The 21,486-nt window shown below is 40.2% G+C and overlaps 1 protein-coding gene across 4 annotated transcripts in view; it reads left to right on the top strand.

The window, feature by feature from the left end:
• The window catches only part of Ddr2 (discoidin domain receptor tyrosine kinase 2), a 130,454-nt gene that overhangs the window by 103,575 nt on the left and 5,393 nt on the right, over positions 1–21,486 (top strand). For all 4 annotated transcript variants that reach the window (XM_029538725.1, XM_029538724.1, XM_029538726.1 and 1 more), the window contains 9 exons: positions 2,888–3,131; positions 5,157–5,219; positions 6,047–6,177; positions 8,669–8,879; positions 10,512–10,735; positions 12,100–12,227; positions 14,136–14,324; positions 14,597–14,831; positions 16,881–17,030. In XM_029538725.1, the coding sequence (XP_029394585.1) occupies positions 2,888–3,131; positions 5,157–5,219; positions 6,047–6,177; positions 8,669–8,879; positions 10,512–10,735; positions 12,100–12,227; positions 14,136–14,324; positions 14,597–14,831; positions 16,881–17,030 (1,575 nt within the window). The remainder of the gene's footprint in view (positions 1–2,887; positions 3,132–5,156; positions 5,220–6,046; positions 6,178–8,668; positions 8,880–10,511; positions 10,736–12,099; positions 12,228–14,135; positions 14,325–14,596; positions 14,832–16,880; positions 17,031–21,486) is intronic.

The raw sequence follows: 21,486 nt of genomic DNA, 5'->3' as shown, positions 1-21,486 counted from the left end.
AAGCCTCTGTGTTAAGTGTAGGATGAGGCTGCAGGATCTTAGATGGTTTGTATATAAACTCTTAATGGTCTATAAAAGAGAATGAGGAAACCTCAATAAAAGTCTCAGGAAAGGATGGGTAAATAAATTTGGCCTTCCACATGGATATTCACCTATCTGTCTTTTTTTCATATTTATATCCATGTGTAGTAGTAATCTACAAACTTCCTCAGTAGTCTTCAGCCTATAGCTGTTTCCTGGGTTAAATGGAAGAGATCATAATTATATTATATATTTAAAATTTATCTGTGTTTGTTATTGAATCCACAACTATATTTGGAGCACAGCATACTAGATTGTGAGTAAAGAATATTTACTATCTTGGGAAAAACTGGTCATAAAGTCAGTAGGAAAGGCACCATTAATTTTCAAAAGAACACATGCAGGATAAAATGGGACCCAGAAGAAGGAAATAGACACCAGTCATCATTAAGGGTTCCTTCTAGGGCAAATATTTTATTCCTTACATAAACTAGGTTTAAAAACATATTTGTCTTTTATATTACTCTCAGATGTTAACCAGATTAACACATTTATTAAATGAACAAAACATTTAAGATGAGAACAGAAGGAACAACACATGCCCTCTGTTGGTTCGTTGTTGGAAGATCTTTGGCAAGTGTAAAACATATGGGTGTGCAATTACATGTAACACATTATTCTTCAGAGATTTTTGTAGATAGGAAGTAGGAAGGGGCAAAGGAAGGAATATGCATAGCAACAAAAATATGCAGTAAGAGAAATTATTTTGTATTACTTTTTAATATACCTGTGAACATACACATAAATTTGCAAGTTTATATATGCTGGGGAGGATTTGTAGTTTAACAGATAATTCAACAAAAACTATCTGGGACCTTATAACATATCACCAGCAAACTTTGATACTCCTGAATCTTCAGGATTCTTTTTTAGCTTGTTTATTACAGATCAAAATGAGTCAAGAGTTTAGATCAAGAATCCAGAAGTTTCTAAGTAGGAGATTTGGGACAGTCTCTTCAGGCAAATATATCCTCCACATGATTGAATTTTCCTGGGGAAAAAAAAAAAAGTAAAAAATGACTTTCAGGGCACTAATATCTTTTATAGAGTAGGTTTCTTTCTGATGCAAACTGCTCTTCATCTCTTGCTTTGAAGAATGGATAAAATATACCATTGAAGCTTACTCATGCATTCAAAGTATATTATTTTAGTAAATAAAAGTATAAGCCCACATTGGAATGAAATCCAATGCTATTTATTTGCATTCCCGAAGAATTCTTGAACCATCTGTAGGAAAGATTATTACCTTCCCTGCAGGGTACTTACCCGACTCTTGGCAGATTTCAGAACATCTGAAAAAACTATTGAAGCTGGAGATGGTATTTCTTTGACTTTTTTGCCCTTAGCCTCACTCCATCGACTTGGGGTCAATAAACTAAGATGATTACTTCACTCCAAGGAAGATATTAACACATGGGTTCATCAGTAAAACCTGTGGAGAAAAAAAAATCCCAATGGAAAAGTTAAGGTGACTGCTACATTTCTATGTGGTATGAGGGTGTTGTACCAGATGTTTAGGGCTCTCCTTCCAATTGTGTTGTGGACTGGCCATAGGTCAGAAAAACATGTGAGTACCCCTATCTTTTCAGTACAGAGATGAACTAGAAGGTTTCTACACCCTTTAGTAGCTCTCAAGATCTACCCTTAGAATATCTCTGTTCAGTTCTCTGCCGTGATGTCTCTTTCTTCATTATTCTTCCTTCTTCAATTAAAAAGTGAATTCAGCCTGGTAGTCCCATGCTGCCTGCTTAGAGGACTTACAGAGTCACACCTGGTACAACCCGGGGCTTAAGCAGGCCCAAGAAACAAGAACTACAGGCCATGAATGACAGTCATGCCTTTCCAGCCAGTGAAAACTCTTGAGGGACAATGGCCAGGAAAGATCTGTTTTCCCCGTTAAGACTGAGTCAGACATTCGGGATAGCATTTAAAATGTAAATGAAGAAAATATCTAATAAAATAATTAAAAAAAAAAAAAAAAGACTGAGTCAGAGGAAATGGAACCGAATTGCTGTAAGGGCCTTGAGTCAGTTGCTAATATACACATTACATTTTTTTTTTTTTGGTGGGTTGCTGAAGGACTGTTGTGGAATTTCTGTTCTTGATGACCTCACAAGCCAAACAAAGATCCTGCTGAAAGGTCATGTGGCAGGAGAGTGGGTGCCAGCTACCTTCTAACTGACTTCTTGTCTCGTCTCAGATATTATCAGTGAGAAAGATTTGATGCTCCCATCTGAGCGGTTGTAAATTAAACTAAATTTAAGTCTGTGTCTCTGGCTGAAAGTGTCAGCCCCAAGGCACTCCAAGGGAGATGGTCATAAAGAAAGATGAAGTTGTATTTGCTTGAATACTATTTTCTTTCATGTTTCCCACATAGCCTTCCTGAAAAGGGATGATCTACCTTGGAAAGGTACCTGGGAAGAAGCAGGATGCTAGGGTTGGCTCACCATCTCAGGTCAGAACAGCTCAAATATGGGCAGATAGTGAGTACGATTGAAAAGATTACAGAGCCAAGAGAATTCCTGTGGGGGACAGACCTGGGAAGATGCTAATCTAGCCCTCACTTAACAGGTGGGGTTACTGGGGATACTGCAGACTAAAACCGTGAACCAGGTGACCAGAGCACACAGTTGCAAATTGGAAACTGGGGCAGCATCCTAGGTTTTAGAAAGTCTGACCTGGATATCGTTGCCACTATCCTGAAGACTGAATTATGGGTAATGTTCAGAGAAATGCGCAGAGTTAGGGTTTCCCTACATAACCCAGAAGGGCCAGCGTGTCTCTTACATGTTCCTCTCTCTGCCAGGTCCACTGCAACAACATGTTTGCTAAGGGTGTGAAGATCTTTAAGGAGGTCCAGTGCTACTTCCGCTCAGAAGCCAGCGAGTGGGAACCCACTGCTGTCTACTTTCCCCTGGTTCTGGATGATGTGAACCCCAGTGCTCGGTTTGTGACCGTGCCCCTCCATCACCGGATGGCCAGTGCCATCAAATGCCAATACCATTTTGCCGACACGTGGATGATGTTCAGCGAGATCACTTTCCAGTCAGGTAGAAAACCTCGTGCCCCACAGGGAAGAGAGTGGGTTGATGTAGGAGTGCATTCGTGCTGCCTCCTGCCCAGGTCTCTGAGAGGAATGGGGTTTCCCAGATGTCTTACAGATTTTGGAAAGAGAGAATCCTCTTTGTTTCTAGTTTTAACTTACGTAACTATAAGCAACCAGAGTGGAACAGTACAAACTTTATTAGACATGTTTGTCTAGAAAAGATTTATGGCAAAAGATTGTTAAAATGTGCCAAAAGCTATACAAATTAAAACTTTTAATGGGAAGCATTTAAATACTACCAAAGGATTCAAATAAAAATTCCTAAACGTTATGTACAAAAGTAAAGAGAACAATGGACTCCTATTTCTCACCTTTATTACTAATCGTTGCCACCTTTGTTCATTCTTTCTTGCTGCAGTATTTGAAAAAAAAAAATCTGAAACATATTTAGGTTTATTACTAGCACTTTGGAATGCATCTAAGGAAATATTTTCTTGAGTACAATGTCATTATAATAACTCAAAATATTTACCAGTAACTTCTAAAAATGACTTAATAGTAGGGTTCACGGAAACCCTGGGCTGTGCCACGCCTTGAAAAGTTAAATGGGATTTATGACTTCATCTATGCCAGTGGGTTTTAGTTTGGAAGACAAAAAAAAAAAATGGCTTTTTAGAACTAATCCAAAGAACCACCAAGCCTAAGCAATCAGGAAGAGTGGGGAACAAAACCATGGCTTTCCTAACTAATGAAAAGGCGTGAAGCTGCATCCGGCCTGAAAGAAAAGTACAAGCATAAAATAAAGTGATAGGGAGCGAGAGAATAACCTAGCTGTGGGTTAGAAGATAAGACCATTTCTGCCTTGAGTTTTTTCTTAATTTTGGTTGTGAGCTTAGCCTTCAATGACTGAGCCATCTCTCCAACTCCTGGCTTGATATGTTTCTAAAGAAGAAAATTCCACATTTATTAGCCTATGCTAATAGGGTAAGAGGTGGTGTACATATTTAGAAAGCATTGGTGCCTAAATGCTGACTATGCCAATGTGATTTAAAAGCAAGCAGACTAATTAGTTTGTGTAATATATTCAGAGCAGAAGCGTATATGCTCAAAAGAGGCGTGCTTAAATTGTAAAAATAATCAGAAGATAAATAAATACTCTCCCTGGAAACCATCTGGGGGAACACACAGATGTCCACCTACTTGTATTCTTGGGTATTCTTGGCAGAGCCATTGGCACATTTGTCTTATTTTGGCCAAGCACAGCTTGGGCTAAGTTTTAGATTCCTGGGATTCTCTTAAACTTCAAATCGTATGTCTTGGTAATGTTGTTTTCTTCTAGATTCTTGAGAACTTAATTTAACACATATAGTTGACACCAGAAACTCTTTATTTGTATAATAATGCTAAGAAGAAAAAGTGAGATTTGTTGAAAGAATATTTTAGAGAAGACAAATTCATATTTTAATTCTTGACAAATTAGAGCAATGAAGCATAGTGAAAAATCCCTTTAGAAAACAATCTAAATTGTTCCATTTCTTTATTGTTTAATTGATTAAATTCTTGGGGGGAAAGACTCTCTTCATACTAGGTTGATTTCATGCCCATATATTCACTGAATTCTCTCTACATATTGTTGAATTTAGGTCCTTCTTTCCATGCATATTTTATGACGATCTATGACCACAGTTCTCTGAAACACCATGAGCTAATGTTTTATATTCTCATAATATATAATATTTACAACAATTTTGGTTTTGTACTGCGAAAAAGTATCTTTCCTTGTACAGGTAGTTATACTTTATTGAATATATTTATGGATTTATTCTTACTTTGTTTTTCATAGACATTATACATTTTTTGCATTTATAGGCTGCAGTATAATGAGTTAATGGATGTATAATTTTTAAAAAACATTATCGGTAACCCATTATATTGACTTTTACAATATACTATGTCTCAGGCTACCTTCAGATGTGCCATTGCCTTGCTGTCTGCTCCCAATCTCTAATTCACTCTTGTTCTGTGACAGATGCTGCAATGTATAATAACTCTGGAACCCTTCCCACCTCTCCTATGGCACCCACCACCTATGGTATGTGTGATTAGTACTTGTACAATATTAAGATGAAGTTACCTCCTGGAAGACAAAGAAGGGTAGAGATTGCAACTCTTCACTGTGTGTGAGTGGCTTGATTCCATGTGAATCTGAATGAATATTTGTGTGGTGAAGGAAAGACAGTCCACCCCCAAAGTGAAGGACCCAAAGTTACCCTCATTTGTCACCCTTCATGAGTTTCTTCAGATGAGAGGGGTAGGATCTAGAGTGTTCCAACTGTTCCATGAATGATTAAGAAGCTTCGGGTGTGGGAGGACAAGTAAGAAGGCATTCCTAAATGAGACCCATCACAATGATCTCATGAACAAGGAGTCCATGGAACAAAATCTTTTCTATCTTGCAATAGGTGAATATACAAAGGTACATTCTTTTCTTGGAAAAGTCACTGGCTATAACAGCCAGCAATCTCGAAACATGTTTAATTGGGTTTCTTCTGAGAGGGATCTCAGCTCCCTTGACCCATCTGCAAGAATGAAGAGTGCAACTCATTCCTCGCCTATACTTTCATGAGCATTAAGAATCTATACCAAACCACAGAGCCAAAATGTGGGAATGTGTATGAAAACTGCTCATTATTTAGTCTGAGACACAGAGAGAGGGAGGGTGGTGACCCATGGAGGAAGATTGTAGGAAATAGGACCAAAGTAATAAGCAGGAGAAAAAAAAAACGTAAATAGGAGGATGGAACCTTCTGGAATTCTCCTGAAAGAACAGGGATGGTCTCCATGCTCTCCTCTAGTCCCCACCGCTCTCATTTGCCATAGGAAGTGATTCTTTTCTCTGCCTTCTCTAATTGGTCACAGATCCCATGCTTAAAGTCGATGACAGCAACACTCGGATCCTGATTGGTTGCTTGGTGGCCATCATCTTCATCCTGCTGGCTATCATCGTCATCATCCTGTGGAGGCAGTTCTGGCAGAAGATGCTAGAAAAGGTGAGGATGTGCAGTATAAACAGGAAGTTGTGCTTCCATTTCCTGTACTGTCATGACACCAGGAACAAAGACCAAATTCCAAAAAGTTATAAGTGGCTAATGAGTTCTCTGAGGCAACCAAGAAGCATCCACGTGGAAAGGCTGTTGAAGTGATCTCAGAAAGAGATGAGTCGAGTCTAGTTTCTCATTTTCAGAATGAAGGTTTTGGAATCTGCCTTAAAATCCTAGGAAAGTGTTTCTAATACATGAAACCTCAACTTGTGCATTCCCCACGAAGAATCCGGTTTGTTAGTTTTAGTTAGAGTGCAGGCTCCTGTGTGTGTTTTCAGTATGGTGCGATTCTGATGGCCATCCAAGGTTAGGGGTCACTCTTGATCCTGTTAACCTTTTTGACCTTTTCTAAACTTTTTGTCCTTTTGCTTTTTGATGTCAGATTACTTACTTTTCCTGGAACTATGACCAAATATCTGAAAAAAGACAACTTAAGGATGGCTTTATTTTATATCACGACTTAAGAGAGGAGACAGTCCACCAAGGCAGGGAAGGGATGGTGGTAGGAAGGAAGCAGCCGGTTACCTTGTGTCAACAGCTGGGAAGCAGAGAGAGGTGAATGCTGGTGTTCAGCTTGCCTTCTCCTTCTTATTCAGTCTGGGATGCCAGTCTACAGGATGGCACTGCTTCCATTCTGGGTGGGTCTTCCTTGTTGAGCTAACCCTTCCTGGACATACCTTCTTACGTATGCATAATCATGCTTCTGAGGTAACTCTAAAATCCATGAAGTTGACGATGAAGCTTAAACATCTCTCTCTGTCTCAGTCTCTGACTCTGTCTCTCTGTCTCTCTCTCTCCCTCTGTGTGTGTGTGTGTGCGCACGTGTGTGTGTGTGTGTGTGTGTGTGTGTGTGAGTGAGTGTAAAAAAAACAATTAGGTTCATTAATGCCCAAGTAGTTTATCAAGTTTATCATCATCTTAATCTTATTTCTTTACGTATTTGCAGCTTATGAGTATATGTTCCTGAATTCCTAATTACTGAGTCAAAGGACATGAATAGTATATATATATATATACTATCATATATATATATATATATATATATATATATATATATATATATATATAATCTTTCAAAGGTGAAAACACACTCATATCTAAATGGGTAGCTCCATCGTGAAGATAGCAAACAATGAGTTCATGGCAAAAGAGATTGCTTGACTAAGGTTTCATTCAGCTGCTTGAGGCTATGCTCTTTGAAAACATACTTGTATTAGTTCCTTGAGAAGTTGATATAATGTGTTTTGATCATATCTATCTGCCCTACTTCTCCCTGAACTCGTCCCAGATCTAATGTCACCTCCCATATCCCTCCCCACTTCTTATCTTTCTTTTTTCTTTTCTTTTTAAAAAAAATATCCTACTGTGTGTCCATGTTGTGCTGCTCATGTAGTCATGGGTGTGGGACTATCCACTGGAGGGTGATCAACCTAGCAGAAGTTACAACCCTCAAGAAAACAGACTGACTCTCCCTGAGAAGAGTATTTCCTCCGTTAGGGGTGGAGACCTAGTGTATGCTCCTACTGAATAGTCAAGTAGGGCTACATTCTACTTAAAGGAAAAGAGAATCTACATTCTCTCCTCTGGACTCTTTCTCCCTCTTTATTTGATCTAGAGTTTATCACACTTCTCTGGGTCTTCTGAAATCTGCTGGACCCAGCACGTTTTTGTTGATGCTTTTGACGGCGTCTTCTTTGAGAATGTCAACCCATATTTAGGGAGAACCTACCACGTGCTGGGTTCCACGTTCATGCTAAGTCTGTTACTGCAACAAAGGACTGTTCAGTGTAGTAGAAAGACCTATGTTTCTGTCTACACATGTTTATTAAAATGGAGCACTTTACATGTTCAGATTCAAATACTACACCCATTATATACTAGCAGTTTTCTTGTGTTGGAGCAGACAGTTACGTTAGACACAATGCCACTGCAGCTGGTTCTTTGGCGCTTTCTCTTCCTGTATTAGATGTAACCCATCGTTCTGTTTGGAGGTTAGTAGAACCTAGCATGGTATGCTAACCTAGAACAGTGGGGTGATCCGATACACTGTTAATTTAGCATGTTTTAGAACTCCCAACTTAGTGGACATTTCAGTTTATGTTTACACAGATCAGAGGGTTAAAGTACAAGTCAACAAAACCCATTATTTAATAGAACTTGCACAACACAAAAAACCAGAGAAAATATTTGGCTACTTACAGGATCTCGTTGCATTGTGTAAATGATGCCAACAAGTGCTTCAGTGGAAGCTTATGGATGTTGCCGACACAGGATGGTTAACGTCTGCCATCTAAAGAGGAAACTATTGCTAAATTTCTGCAACACGGGAACGCATGGCACCAGCCTGCCCCTCTGTCAGCTGCGGTGTTCCTATGAACTGAGCAGGAGGGTTGGATTTTAGAGCGCAAGAGTGACGATCCTCTCTATCTATGACTTTCAGGCTTCACGGAGGATGCTGGATGATGAAATGACGGTCAGCCTTTCCCTGCCCAGCGAGTCCAGCATGTTCAATAACAACCGCTCCTCATCACCAAGTGAACAGGAATCCAACTCTACTTATGATCGAATCTTCCCCCTTCGGCCTGACTACCAGGAGCCATCCAGACTGATCCGAAAGCTCCCAGAGTTTGCTCCAGGGGAAGAGGAGTCAGGTGAGGATGGAGTCATGGGTGAATTGGGGGAGAAGAAGCTTTGGTTTATATGACGTAGGTATAACTCTTGCTACAAGTTAACCAAATCCACTAAGTCTAGGCCAGCCTCTGGAGAAATGTACAGCCTGTTGGTTTGGTTGCTGCTGCTTCTAGTCTATTCTGAGACCCTTCTTTTTATTCTTAACATAAGATGTTCAGAGGGACCACACACACACACACACACACACACACACACACACACACACACACAAAGATGTCAAAGTGTCACTGAGGTGTTACTGGAAGAAGCTGAGGAGTCTTGTCCAGATAACTTTCTTGTCCTGTGTCTAATGGGAGAGAAGGCTCATTCTGTGCTCACTTGAGACCAGACTTTACTGGGGGTAAATTCTAGACTGGAAATGTCAATGGGAGGAGAAAAGAGACATGAAGTCAAAAGCATTCTATATCTCTGGGTAGCTCTCTGGATAATTGAATGGCTCCATTTGTTGACTTCTCTTTGGCAGATACTCATCACACCAGTGTAAGATTTTGTTTCTATAGTAAATATGTTTTGGCTTTTCTTGGTAAAAGTATTGAATTAGGTGCATAATGCAAATTGCTTCAAAGCCCACTCCCCCTTGGAAAGGGTTATAGGGTGACATCAGAAGTGGTACTGGGTCACCGATGGTACCCTTAGAAGCTGTTCATGGTCATCAGCCTAGATGTGACAGGACTGGTAGCAGAGGGCTTATATTCAGGAGAGGAAGGCCTGAGCCAGCTGGTGTGACCCAAAAGAAAAAAAGAAGCTCATTAGAGGAGAAACATGCTAAAAGAATAAAGGAAATTAACCCATTTTGTCACTGATGGGGTAAAAATCATAGGAAGAGACCACTGAATTCATCTAATTCCTAGAAACAGCAAACCAAAGACTACATGTGAGGAGGCTGGAGAGATGGCTCAGCGGGTAAGAGCACCAACTGCTCTTCTGAAGGTCCTGAGTTCAAATCCCAGCAACCACATGGTGGCTCACAACCACCCCTAATGAGATCTGACGCCCTCTTCTGGTATGTCTGAAGTCAGCTACAGTGTACTTACATATAATAAACAAATAAATAAAAATAAAAATAAAAAAGAATTGAAAATCAGAAAAAAACTACATATGAACTTATTTTCTTTACAAAGCCAAAGAAATTAAGCTATTACCTAAGGTCCACATCTCCCATGTCAATTATATTCTAACTTTTTACAATTATGGTACATATTAAACATGATTTTATAAATTCAATATGAAGTTGTTTTCGTCCCTAAACTGGACTGTTAAATTAATGGCAGCATTCTGAAATTAAGGAAATTTGCTATTAAACCTTCCGCCTTCAAGAGTACCATCCTGATAACGGCAGCGTAAGCCTTCCTAAGGCTTAGCCCCCACAAGTCCACAGATTAGTCAAGGAACTTGCTTGTGTAGGAAACGTGAAAAACAAAATGGCAGCCTACCTTCTGAAGGGCAAAAGGAAAGTGCCTAGAGGAAGCACAACTGTCCACAAATAAGCACATATGAAGGGGGCGAGGCTGCTGTGGGGCCAAGTTCTCGCTGTCCCCTCAGATCTCCCCTATAGCCCTGGGGAACCAGACTCAGGGCCCATGTCTTCTCAGGCTGCAGTGGTGTTGTGAAGCCGGCCCAGCCCAATGGACCTGAGGGCGTGCCCCACTATGCAGAAGCCGACATAGTGAATCTCCAGGGAGTGACAGGTGGCAACACCTACTGTGTGCCTGCTGTAACCATGGATCTGCTCTCGGGAAAAGATGTGGCTGTGGAAGAGTTCCCCAGGAAACTGTTGACTTTCAAGGAGAAGCTGGGAGAAGGCCAGTTTGGGGAGGTGAGTTAATCTTCCGGAATGAGGCCCCCAGTACATCATGACATGAAGGAAGTGGGCAGATAAAAGGGATCAGCAAGCGGAACAAGAGTCAGTGAGGTCTCAGCCGAAGGGCCCCCTTACTTGTTTATCTGCATTGCTATTGAGATAGTTAATGGTCAGTCTCATCTTTGCTTAAGAGCTGAGGGTTCCCTAGGACTTCTGGTTTTTCTACAAAAAAATTTTTAAGGGAAGCCAGTCACAAGAGCTCTGCTATCCTGAAAAATACCCGATGCTTTCAAAAACTGTTTACCATATAGGTTTCTGAGGGTGGGGCTCATGGATATCATCATCTTTGGTGGATAATCTAGGAACACCCTTTTTGCTTGCCACAATCTTTTTTTTTTTCCCCTCATAATGAGGGTTATATGTTGAAATGGTAAAACAAAACAAAAAACCCAACCTCGCCCTTGTTTTGGTCTTGGAATTAACCACCAAGGAATGAGATCACCACAAAGATAAGGAGGAGCTCTCTTCTGAGTTGGTCTCAGGACGGTGCATGGAATGAGACCTTTTACTCTTACATAAGTCATCAGAACCTTCAGAGAAATTCAGAGTCGTGCTTTTGGCTGTAACTGGAATCCTTGAATCCTGCCATCTAAGTGTTACATCATCAAATGTAACACATGATTTCCAGTGAATATATTGTTGATTTCCAGTATGGATCAAGTAGTCTCCCTCTGGGAGGTTTGGTGTTCGAGAAGGCAGAGGGAACCCTCGACAGTTGGCTGTAATGTCACGTGGATTCATTCTGTCCCTTGAGTTGAAATTCTATGTTCACTATATTATTGCTAACACCTAAGCATAATTTGTAACATTCTCCTCACCCTAAGGGATCATTTTGGGAAATTGCCTTATGTTTTATATGATCAAGGGATTAACTTTCTCAAATCAAAGTTGAAGCAATTATGTCAAATGTGATTTTCTAGTGGAGTTATGCTGTGATAAAATGCTACATTGTAGTCATTCCTTACCATATCAATATTCTATTCAACGTACATTTCTTTTGTAGGGCACTGATGTATCATATCAGCTGGGTACTTCAACATTGTTTATTAATTTTGACAATTACTTGCATCAAAGATATGTCACCCATAGCCTCTTATCAGTCTCTGATTATTTTGCCTGGGTCGTAAGAGTCGGTTTATTTAAGAATACTGAGGCATCTCCAGGAGACGACAGGATACTCTCCAGGAGACAGGATACTCTCCAGGAGACAGAAAACTCTCCAGGAGACAGGATACTCTCCAGGAGACAGGATACTCTCCAGGAGACAGGATACTCTCCAGGAGACAGGATGATGCTGAGACTACATGACTTTTGTCTAGGTTCATCTCTGTGAAGTGGAGGGAATGGAAAAATTCAAAGACAAAGATTTTGCACTAGATGTCAGTGCCAACCAGCCTGTCCTGGTGGCCGTGAAAATGCTCCGAGCAGATGCCAACAAGAATGCCAGGTCTGTGGTCTGCATTTTAAATTTTCCTTTACTTGCTTCCTGGTTAGGATTAGGAATATCCCTGAACATTTCTGAGCTTTTATTTTTCTTTCCTCTCTTGAGATGGGAAGGTTCGTGAGCGGTCACACAAGCCCACTATTAGGTTTTATACTTCCTATGTGGCCAGAAGTGCCCATCTTTTTCTCTGTCTCTTTCAAACACAAATGTATATATTTATATTATATTTACCATATACTTACTTAAATACCCTCATCCAGTGCACACAACAGCCCAAATATATTCTTCCCTCATGGACCCCAGAAATAATCTTGAATGTTCCCTCTCCTCTGGCTGGCTTTTCCTAGTGGCAAACACCTTCCTCCCTACATCTTTGGATTCTGCACTCTCCCACATCTCTGTTCATATTCTCACCCTGTGTTTTCTTTTATGCTCCTTTTCTTCTATGTTCAGCAGCCCCTCACAAAAGAGAAGCTACTTCTACTTGGAAACACATCCGTGGACCTCTGAGACAAAGAATCCATAGTCCTTTTACAGGTTTCCAAACTGGCTAGTAGTCTCTTGGATCCTTTACTACACACATTGCAGTTTGCAGAAAACTGCATTGTTCTCTGACAGCCTTTCCATTACAGTCATGGTGAGTTAATCCTCACCCAGAGAGGCATGCTGGTGGAAAACTATTTGTGTCTCAGAGAAACCTGAACATCTGGATACCACATGCCTCTTCCCATGTGTGTTGTCTTGATATGTCTCGCTGATACTCAACCCAGAGGAATTTTAGTATCCCTGTTTCCCTAAATTATTGTAAATTCAAAAAATGATGATAGGTTTCATTGAAAATCTTACAGTGGGCAGGATGTGGACTGAAGAGGAGACAAAGGTGAGGAAATAGAACTGTGTGAGCTTTCACATTTTAACCAAGAGCTTTATCTTATGAATATTAACATGAGAAGGGATATTCTTCATATTAATCTTCTTTATAGGGCAGGAGAGAATGGCAAGTGGGGATAAACATTGTGTGAGATAAGATCATGTATTTCTGGGTTGTTTGGGTTGGTGATATCGGCAGATCTATCTACACTCTCTTGTTTGGTAGTGATGGATCACCTAAGTTCTGGATCTTCACACATCTCCAAAACCCGTGGTCTGGGATTTCACAGGAAAAGGAGAGGGGTGATGCTAAATCAGAACTACATTGGTTCCAATAATTTATACCAGCAGAGTTTGACTCTCAGTGCAGAATTCCTGTAAAACTCACTGGAGACTTTTGATTTGCTCCTGTAGTTTTGGGAATGTAAGCTATTGACTCCATGTTGACAATTTACAACTCAAATGTGGCTGTCACTATGAACTCAAGCCATTACCAGTTTGGCCTAAATAGCTTTGAAACAACTCTGTTCGAACAGGCTACTAAATCACTGTGTACTGTGGCTGACTGCTGGTGCAGATGGTATTGGGAAAAGCCAGTAAGTGCAAATAAAAAAAATGACCAGATAATCAAGAGGGTGATTATCCACTTTGTAAAAAAATATCTTCACTTTATTATGATTGTGATTTAGTAGCTTTTGAAAGAGGCAAATATCTTACAGCACTTGAGTTGGTTTTAATGAGAAGCTCCATCTGCAGGGAAGTTTTAAGCAACACACATCAGTAATATTAACAACATTTTAAATACTGATATAAAAGTGCGTCACAGATCTTATCGTTGAAAACATTATCATTGACTCAATAAAGGTCCACTGTGTTCATGGAGACGGTGAATGGGATAGTTCTGGGTGCCTGTTTGTCTGTTATCTCAGAGATGATCCAGGCATGGTGTGATGGATAGGAATGGGCGTGGTTGTGCATCCTTCCTTGTTCAGTTCTGTCTCTGACAACCCCTGACTTTATCTACAATCACACCCTCCAAAGGAATGATTTTCTTAAGGAGATCAAGATCATGTCTCGGCTCAAGGACCCAAACATCATCCGTCTCCTAGCTGTGTGCATTACTGAGGACCCACTCTGCATGATCACAGAATACATGGAAAATGGAGATCTCAATCAGTTTCTTTCCCGCCATGAGCCTCTGAGTTCCTGTTCTAGCGATGCCACAGTCAGGTAAACCAGTCAGGTCCTTGGTCTTTTCTGTGCAGTCAAGAGAGTAACCCCAGGGCCGGAAAATGGGGAGTGGTAAAACTTAAGGTATCAATTGTAATAGGGGTAGCGTGGGGGAATCAACCAGTGTGCGGTGATGATGCGGCAGCTACCCTTTGTGAGAAATCAAACATTCTATGAGAATGGAGGCAGGATATAGATGGTTCAACCTTGGTTTGTTGATTCGCATATGCCCTGTCCACAGCTGCTTTCTTTTTTCTTACACGTGCCCCTAGTTACGCCAACCTGAAGTTTATGGCAACCCAGATTGCCTCTGGTATGAAATACCTTTCATCTCTCAACTTTGTCCACCGAGATCTGGCCACACGAAACTGCTTAGTGGGCAAGAATTACACCATCAAGATAGCTGATTTTGGGATGAGTCGAAACCTGTACAGCGGTGATTACTACCGGATCCAGGGCCGGGCAGTGCTCCCCATCCGCTGGATGTCCTGGGAAAGCATCCTGCTGGTGAGTTTCTCCATCTGTGAGCCCTGTCCCAGCAACCGACCTGCTGCTCAGGGGTGAAGCCCGGGACAAACTGGAGGCAGTAAGAGGCAAGCCCACAGACCTTGACATTTTCCCTTGACTTGAGAGGATCTTCTCAGGCACTCTATTATTGTTGTTGTTTTGTTGTTATTGTTATTGTTATTATCACAGACTTTCCTATATCTGCTGGAAAGGGGGAATGCATCATTACAGAAACTTTAGGGAAAAGGTTTGAAAGAATAAGAAATTTTCTATCTTTTTTTCTCTACCCTTCTCCCTATTGGATGGTCTTAGGTCTAGGCATTAAAACTCTTATCCGTTAAAAAAAATTATGTTGTAATATAAATTTTCCATTTTAAGTTTCTGACCATGCTTCTCATTAATTATTTAGAATGGTCTGTGTATTATTTTAGTGATTTTTACCATTTACTTGTTGAATCCACAATTTTTCTTTTTATGATTTTTACCTAATTCTTGGTGTTTTGTTCCACGAATGAATGACTTCAGATGTCTCTCTTGGAGCTCAGTCGTTCTGGCCATGTATATCTGAGGCACTTCAATGTTGGTTTTACAGACACTCAACTAACTCATTGAAGGAGTAAACTGTAAGCTTTCACTTTCTACAATGCTACCTTGATTGTCTTCCATAATATTCAGAGAAAAGCCGGAGCCCAGTTTGACTTTGTTCATTTCCACTTCATCTGCTTGTTTCTGGCTGATATTCTTATAGGATTCATAAGTTAGTTTTGAAATTAAAAAAAAAATGAACATTATTATCTCCTCAATAAGTTAATGCTTTGGAATGTTGCCTTTGAAGGTTTTTTTTTTTTCGCGCATGTATTTCTAATGTGTAATGTCTTTAATTTTGTATTTTTAAATATTCAGTTGTATGTGTATGTGTGTGTTTGTGGTGAATCAGAATGTGCATGTAAGGACAGGTGGTTGCAGAAGCCAGAAGAGAGTGTCAGATCCCATGGAGCTGGGGTTACAGGCCATTTCAGGGTCTGGAAACTGACTCAGGTCCTCTGGAAGAAGAATGAATACTCATGACTGTCTGTTATTCCAATACATGGGGGGGGCTGAACTAAGATAATTGCTGTTAGTTACACATAAGCATGGGCTAGATAGTGAGATCCTGGTTCAAATGAAGACAAAAGAAGATAAACAAGAAGAATGATGCTATAATATCTGCTGTTTTATAAAAACCCAATGACATTTTCATTGGCATATGTGAGCTTTTATCTTTATCACCTCCTAACATATGAAATCACTTTTTAAAAAAAAAATCTGAAGAAGCTGTGTGGTATTAAAAAGAGACACATTGGGTTACATTCAGAGGACTGGGTTTCCTATTCCAGTTGTTGCCTCATTAATGAACTTACTAACCAGAATAATTTGCTGGGCCACTCTTTTTATTTTTCTGATCTAAAAATTAATATCCTCTACATGTCTGTGCCACTATCTTTATTCAATAGAAAAGTGTGTATTTAATGAGCACTGATCACAACCAATCTCAGTGTTGTCATTTGATAAAGTCACCCTCAAGTCTGTGGCTACCAGCGAATAGGGAAGCGAGAGTCCTGGATCCACCAGGTCTAATTCCAGGCCCTTACAAGTTTCCTTCATTCCCACCACCAAAACCATTCATTTCTTATGCTAACTTGAGCTTTTCCCTGGGTGGTTTTCCCAAAGTGCTCCATAGCCTACAGGTGACCTTCTAGCATCCAGAGAGCTGACAGCCTAGAGGTAACTGTTGTAATGCTCAGTCCAGGGCCTTACGGACTATATATCCTTGCAGCTCTTGGACTGCACGTCCAAGAGCAGCAGGACTAAGCTGAGGTCCCAGGGATAGCAGAGTGGACAGCTTTCCAGTAAGTTCACATCGCCACTTCTTGTTTCTCCGTGCACATCCGTTTCACCATGGCTCACCCTTGTCAGGGAAAGGAAGGTTGGTTTCAGATGATGCTCATGGAACATCCTCTTTGTTTGTGGACCTGGCTCATTCTGACTTTCCTTTCTCTCCTTCATTAGGGCAAATTCACCACGGCAAGCGATGTGTGGGCCTTTGGGGTGACTCTGTGGGAGACTTTTACCTTCTGCCAGGAGCAGCCCTATTCCCAGCTGTCGGATGAGCAGGTTATCGAGAACACTGGAGAGTTCTTCCGAGACCAAGGGAGACAGGTATGGACTGTTGCAGATGTGGACTTGGGTGCTCTCAAGGGAAGGAGAAAGGAAGGTCCTGACTATGTAGAAAGGATGGAAACAAAATTCTCCTTCTTAGGTTCAGTCTATTCATAGATCTAGATTATCCAGAAAGTCTTCTTGGTGGGGAAAAAAACAGAGTGAGGGAAGTCAATGGTGTTTATTTAAAAAAACAAACAAAAAAACCTTCGAGTAAGTTATGGTGTTGGTTTAGGTTGGTGAACAACGTTTCTAGACTTGAACATCCACAAATGGACTGGTATACCCTGGTTCTTCTCTGGGGAAGTACTCTGGGCCTACTGATTGATCCTCTGGGGACTTATGGACAGCTGAACCCTCAAGCTCACATGGAGTCCTAATTCCTTGAGATACTAAGCTTTCTTTGATTGGCCAAGTTTTTAATGCTCCAGTGAGAGCTAGTATCTAAAGCTTGCTAATAACTAGAGCATTACAGTCCCCCAAGGGACTGTAATGCATCTGACATCACAGCATTTCCAAGAGGCAGGTAGATGGTAATAGCTGGGGAAAGGTTTTGCAGGAGATTAAAAAGTGGGTCCTCTCTGGCTAACCTAGGCTTAAACAAGCAAATGACAAGAACGGACAAGAATAATACACGGTGCATGCTGAAAATGAGAACAGCCTGCAATTTAATTTTTATCTCAATGTCCTTTAGAGAATTTGGTAGTAGGAATTCTAAATAATGCATCCTGGTTAGGAGATGTCCCAGTTAAGGTTTCCATTGCTGTGATGAAACACTATGACCAAAAGCAAGTTAAGGAGAAGAGGTTTTTTTGGCTGACACTTCCACACTGGTGCAGAGGTCATGGAGAGATGCTGCTTGCTGGCCTGCTTCTTATAGCTTGCTCAGCCTGCTTTCTTACAGAGCCCAGGACCACATGCCAAGGGATGGCTTTGCCCACAGTAGACTGGGCCCTCCCTAATCAATCTCTAATCAAGAAAATGCCCTATAGGCTTGCCTACAGCCAGATCTTATGAAGATATTTTCTTAATTAAGGTTCCCTCAGATTTCATAACTGATGTTCTCTCAGATGTCCGTAGCTTGTGTCAAGTTGACCCAAAGCTATCTAGCATAGGAGATAACTTCTCTCTTATTGTGATAAAGCAAAGATTTGCTCTTGTCTTTATGAAACATACAATGTTCCAAGAAGAAAACTTTCCTTTCCTAGATTAATATAGTTAAACAAACCTTTAGAAAACAAATTCCAAATTAAAAGTTGTGTGTTCAATTAGAACATGGATCACACTCATTAAAATAATAGCCTTAATCTGAGTATGTCCTAGATTCATAGGCAAATGTGGGGTTATTGTGAACCTCTTGGTATTCTTCAAATTATTGTTTATCAACAGAAATCCTGCAGAGTCAGTTTTTACGCAAACTGGACTAATATCCATGCCACAGGAGGAAGGTCAAGTACTTTCCTGGGTTCTGTTTGTTTTATGTTAGTGTTCATGATATTAAAAATGATCACTGGACAGTCACGTGTTATTTCAATTTTGTTATACAGCTTCACAAGAACACATCTTTTTAACCATCTCAAAATCATAGAAATTCTCATTCATGATACTCTTTAGAATTTTACTTTCTCATTTAGTTTGAGTCTATGAGAAAAGGACCACTAATTTTTACCTATACAGATATTAGCAATGTGCTACATACAGATTTGACCACCTCCCTGTGATCAGGTGCTAGAATCGGAGATTTGACCAAATCCAGTCCCAAAGCAAATATGACCATCATGTACCGAGTCACTTCTCAGTTACAACTCAAAATTTTGGTAATTTCTAAATTTGGCATATCACATGTAAACAACTGGTTAAATACAATTCATCAGATTTGGTAAAATTTGATTACTTTTGTGTTTATAGCTGAAATTCCAGTGTTCGTGTTCTAGAGTTTGACATGAGCATGTATGGACAGCGCTGTGTATCAGCTACTACGGAGACTTCTGTAGTCCCTGAGTTACACAGATGGGAGGCAGTCATTTCCCAATAGTTCATCCAACCTCCTGGGCACAGGAGATGCAAGCAAGTAGAAGAAACTTTGTAGCTTATAGAAATTCTAGAAGAAACTTTGTGGCTTATAGAAATTCTAGAAGAAACTCCATAGCTTAAGCACATTTTAAACATTTTCCCTTCCATTTAAAATGTTTCAATGTCTACATTAAAAATTCCAACCATTAAAAATGAATTTGGCATTTTCGTGTTCAATTTACAATCTCCAGGTAGCAGTTTTCTTAAATGCTCACAATATGAATAGAACTTAGTAACTACAATTAAATTGCTTTAAATTGTACTTCAGTGTTAAAAGAGGTCATAAAATGGCATGTGTGATAGGAAATCTTATGAAATGTAGCTTGAACTGTTCAAGTTAAATTGTTATTGCTGTCCTTGCTTTTGAGACCAAGTCTTGCTACATTTTCAGGGTGGCTTTGAACTCTGATCCTCCTGCCTGAGCCTCCCAAGTACTAAGGCTACAGGCCTGCCACAACCACACCCAGGACTCAACGTGACTGTAACTTTTTTCCCCTAAAGTTCTCAGAAAGAACTCAGCAATTTTTTGTTTTACCAGTAATACCTGGGAATGCAGGTTATCAATAATGCTTACTTTCTAATGCCTGGTATTTTATATTTGTTGTTTTATAATTCTGACTTAAACTTTGCTATATCTGATTTGATAGTCCATCTAATTTGCTATTTTAGCAGAAGTCAAATATTTTTGCTTATTGGCCTTTTTACTGTCAGTTAGAAGTTGATAGGCATATGTTACTATTAGACTCTGGGTAAAACCCCACTCCTATAATACATGGTTCAGGATGGTGCTGTATGAGGTAAGACAAGGTAATGGGAAGTAGCTAATGATTAACTAGGTACAAATATCGGGTTCAGCAAAGGTAATGATGCTTTGATGGTTGAGTGAGCATGGAAAGTTTAAGAATGGTTTAGTAATCTGTCAATATAGCAAGGTCTTAAAATGTATAGGTAAGGAGATGATAGTAAAAATATAGAACGCGGGAGATGGACTAGGAGTTAGCAGAATAGCATCTTGCTTGTGGAAATGGTAACTAGAAACTTCAGAGTAGCATCTTAGGCTGGAATTAGGGCATCATGAATATACCCGTTAATGCAATCCAATCTCTTTTAAATGAGAATACAGAGAGGGGAACACAGAGAACAATGGTGAGCATTGCTAGGATACAGTCTGCCTCCCAATTTATACATCTGGCTGAATATTATTCCAATAAAATGGTTCCTCAGAAAATTGGACATAGTACTACTGGAGGACCTAACAATACCTCTTCTGGGCATATACCCAGAAGATCTTCCAACTGGTAATAAGGACACATGCTCCACTATGTTCATAACAGCTTTATTTATAATAGCCAGAAGCTGGAAAGAACCCAGATGTCCCTCAATAGAGGAATGGATACAGAAACTGTGGTACATTTACACAATGGAGTACTACTCAGCTATTAAAAACAGTGAATTTATGAAATTCTTGGGCAAATGGATGTATTTGGAGGATATCATCCTTAGTGAGGTAACCCAATCACAAGAGAAGTCACTAGATATGCACTCACTGATAAGCGGATATTAGCCCAGAAACTTAGAATACCTAAGATACATTTTGCAAAACACAGGAAAACCAAGAAGGATGACCATTGTGTGGATACTTCATTCCTCCTTAGAATAAGGAACAAAATACTCATGAAAGGATATAGGTACAGAGACAAAATTTAGAGCTAAGATGAAAGGATGGACTATCCAGAGACTACCCCATCCGGGAATCCATCCCATCATCAGCCACCAAACCTAGATACTAATGCTCATGCCAGCAAGATTCTGCTGAAGGGACCCTGATATTGCAGCCTCTTGTGAGGCTATGCCAGTGCCTGGCAAACACCGAAGTGGATGCTCACAGCCAGCTATTGGATGGAACACAGGGTCCCCAATGGAGGAGCTAGAGAAAGTACCCAAGGAACTGAAGGGGGCTCCAACCCTGTAGGTGGAACAACAATATGAACTAACCAGTACCCCCTGAGCTTGTGTCTCTAGTTGCATATGTAGCAGAAGATGGCCTAATCGGCCATCACTGGGAAGAGAGGCCCCTTGATCTTGTAAACTTTATATGACCCAGCACACGGGAAGGCCTGAGTCAAGTAGTGGGAGTGGGTGGGTAGGGGAGCAGGGGTTGGGGGGTATAGGGAACTTTCGGGATAGCATTTGAAATGTAAATAAAGAAAATAACAATAAAAAAGAAAAAAAAGTAACAGTAATCTTCTTCCATATTTCTCCTTTAAATGTACTTAAATAAAAGGATATAGCACTTACAAAAAAATTTGCAATGAAACCTCAAATTCTTTAGCAGAAGCTACAAGTGTACTTTATTTCTGTCATATTGGCTCAGACAAGATTC

Source organism: Mus pahari, chromosome 5 (assembly GCF_900095145.1).
Source record: "Mus pahari chromosome 5, PAHARI_EIJ_v1.1, whole genome shotgun sequence".
Taxonomy (NCBI): domain Eukaryota; kingdom Metazoa; phylum Chordata; class Mammalia; order Rodentia; family Muridae; genus Mus; species Mus pahari.
The sequence above is the reverse complement of the archived record's forward strand: the minus strand, read 5'-3'. Positions and strand labels throughout refer to the sequence as shown.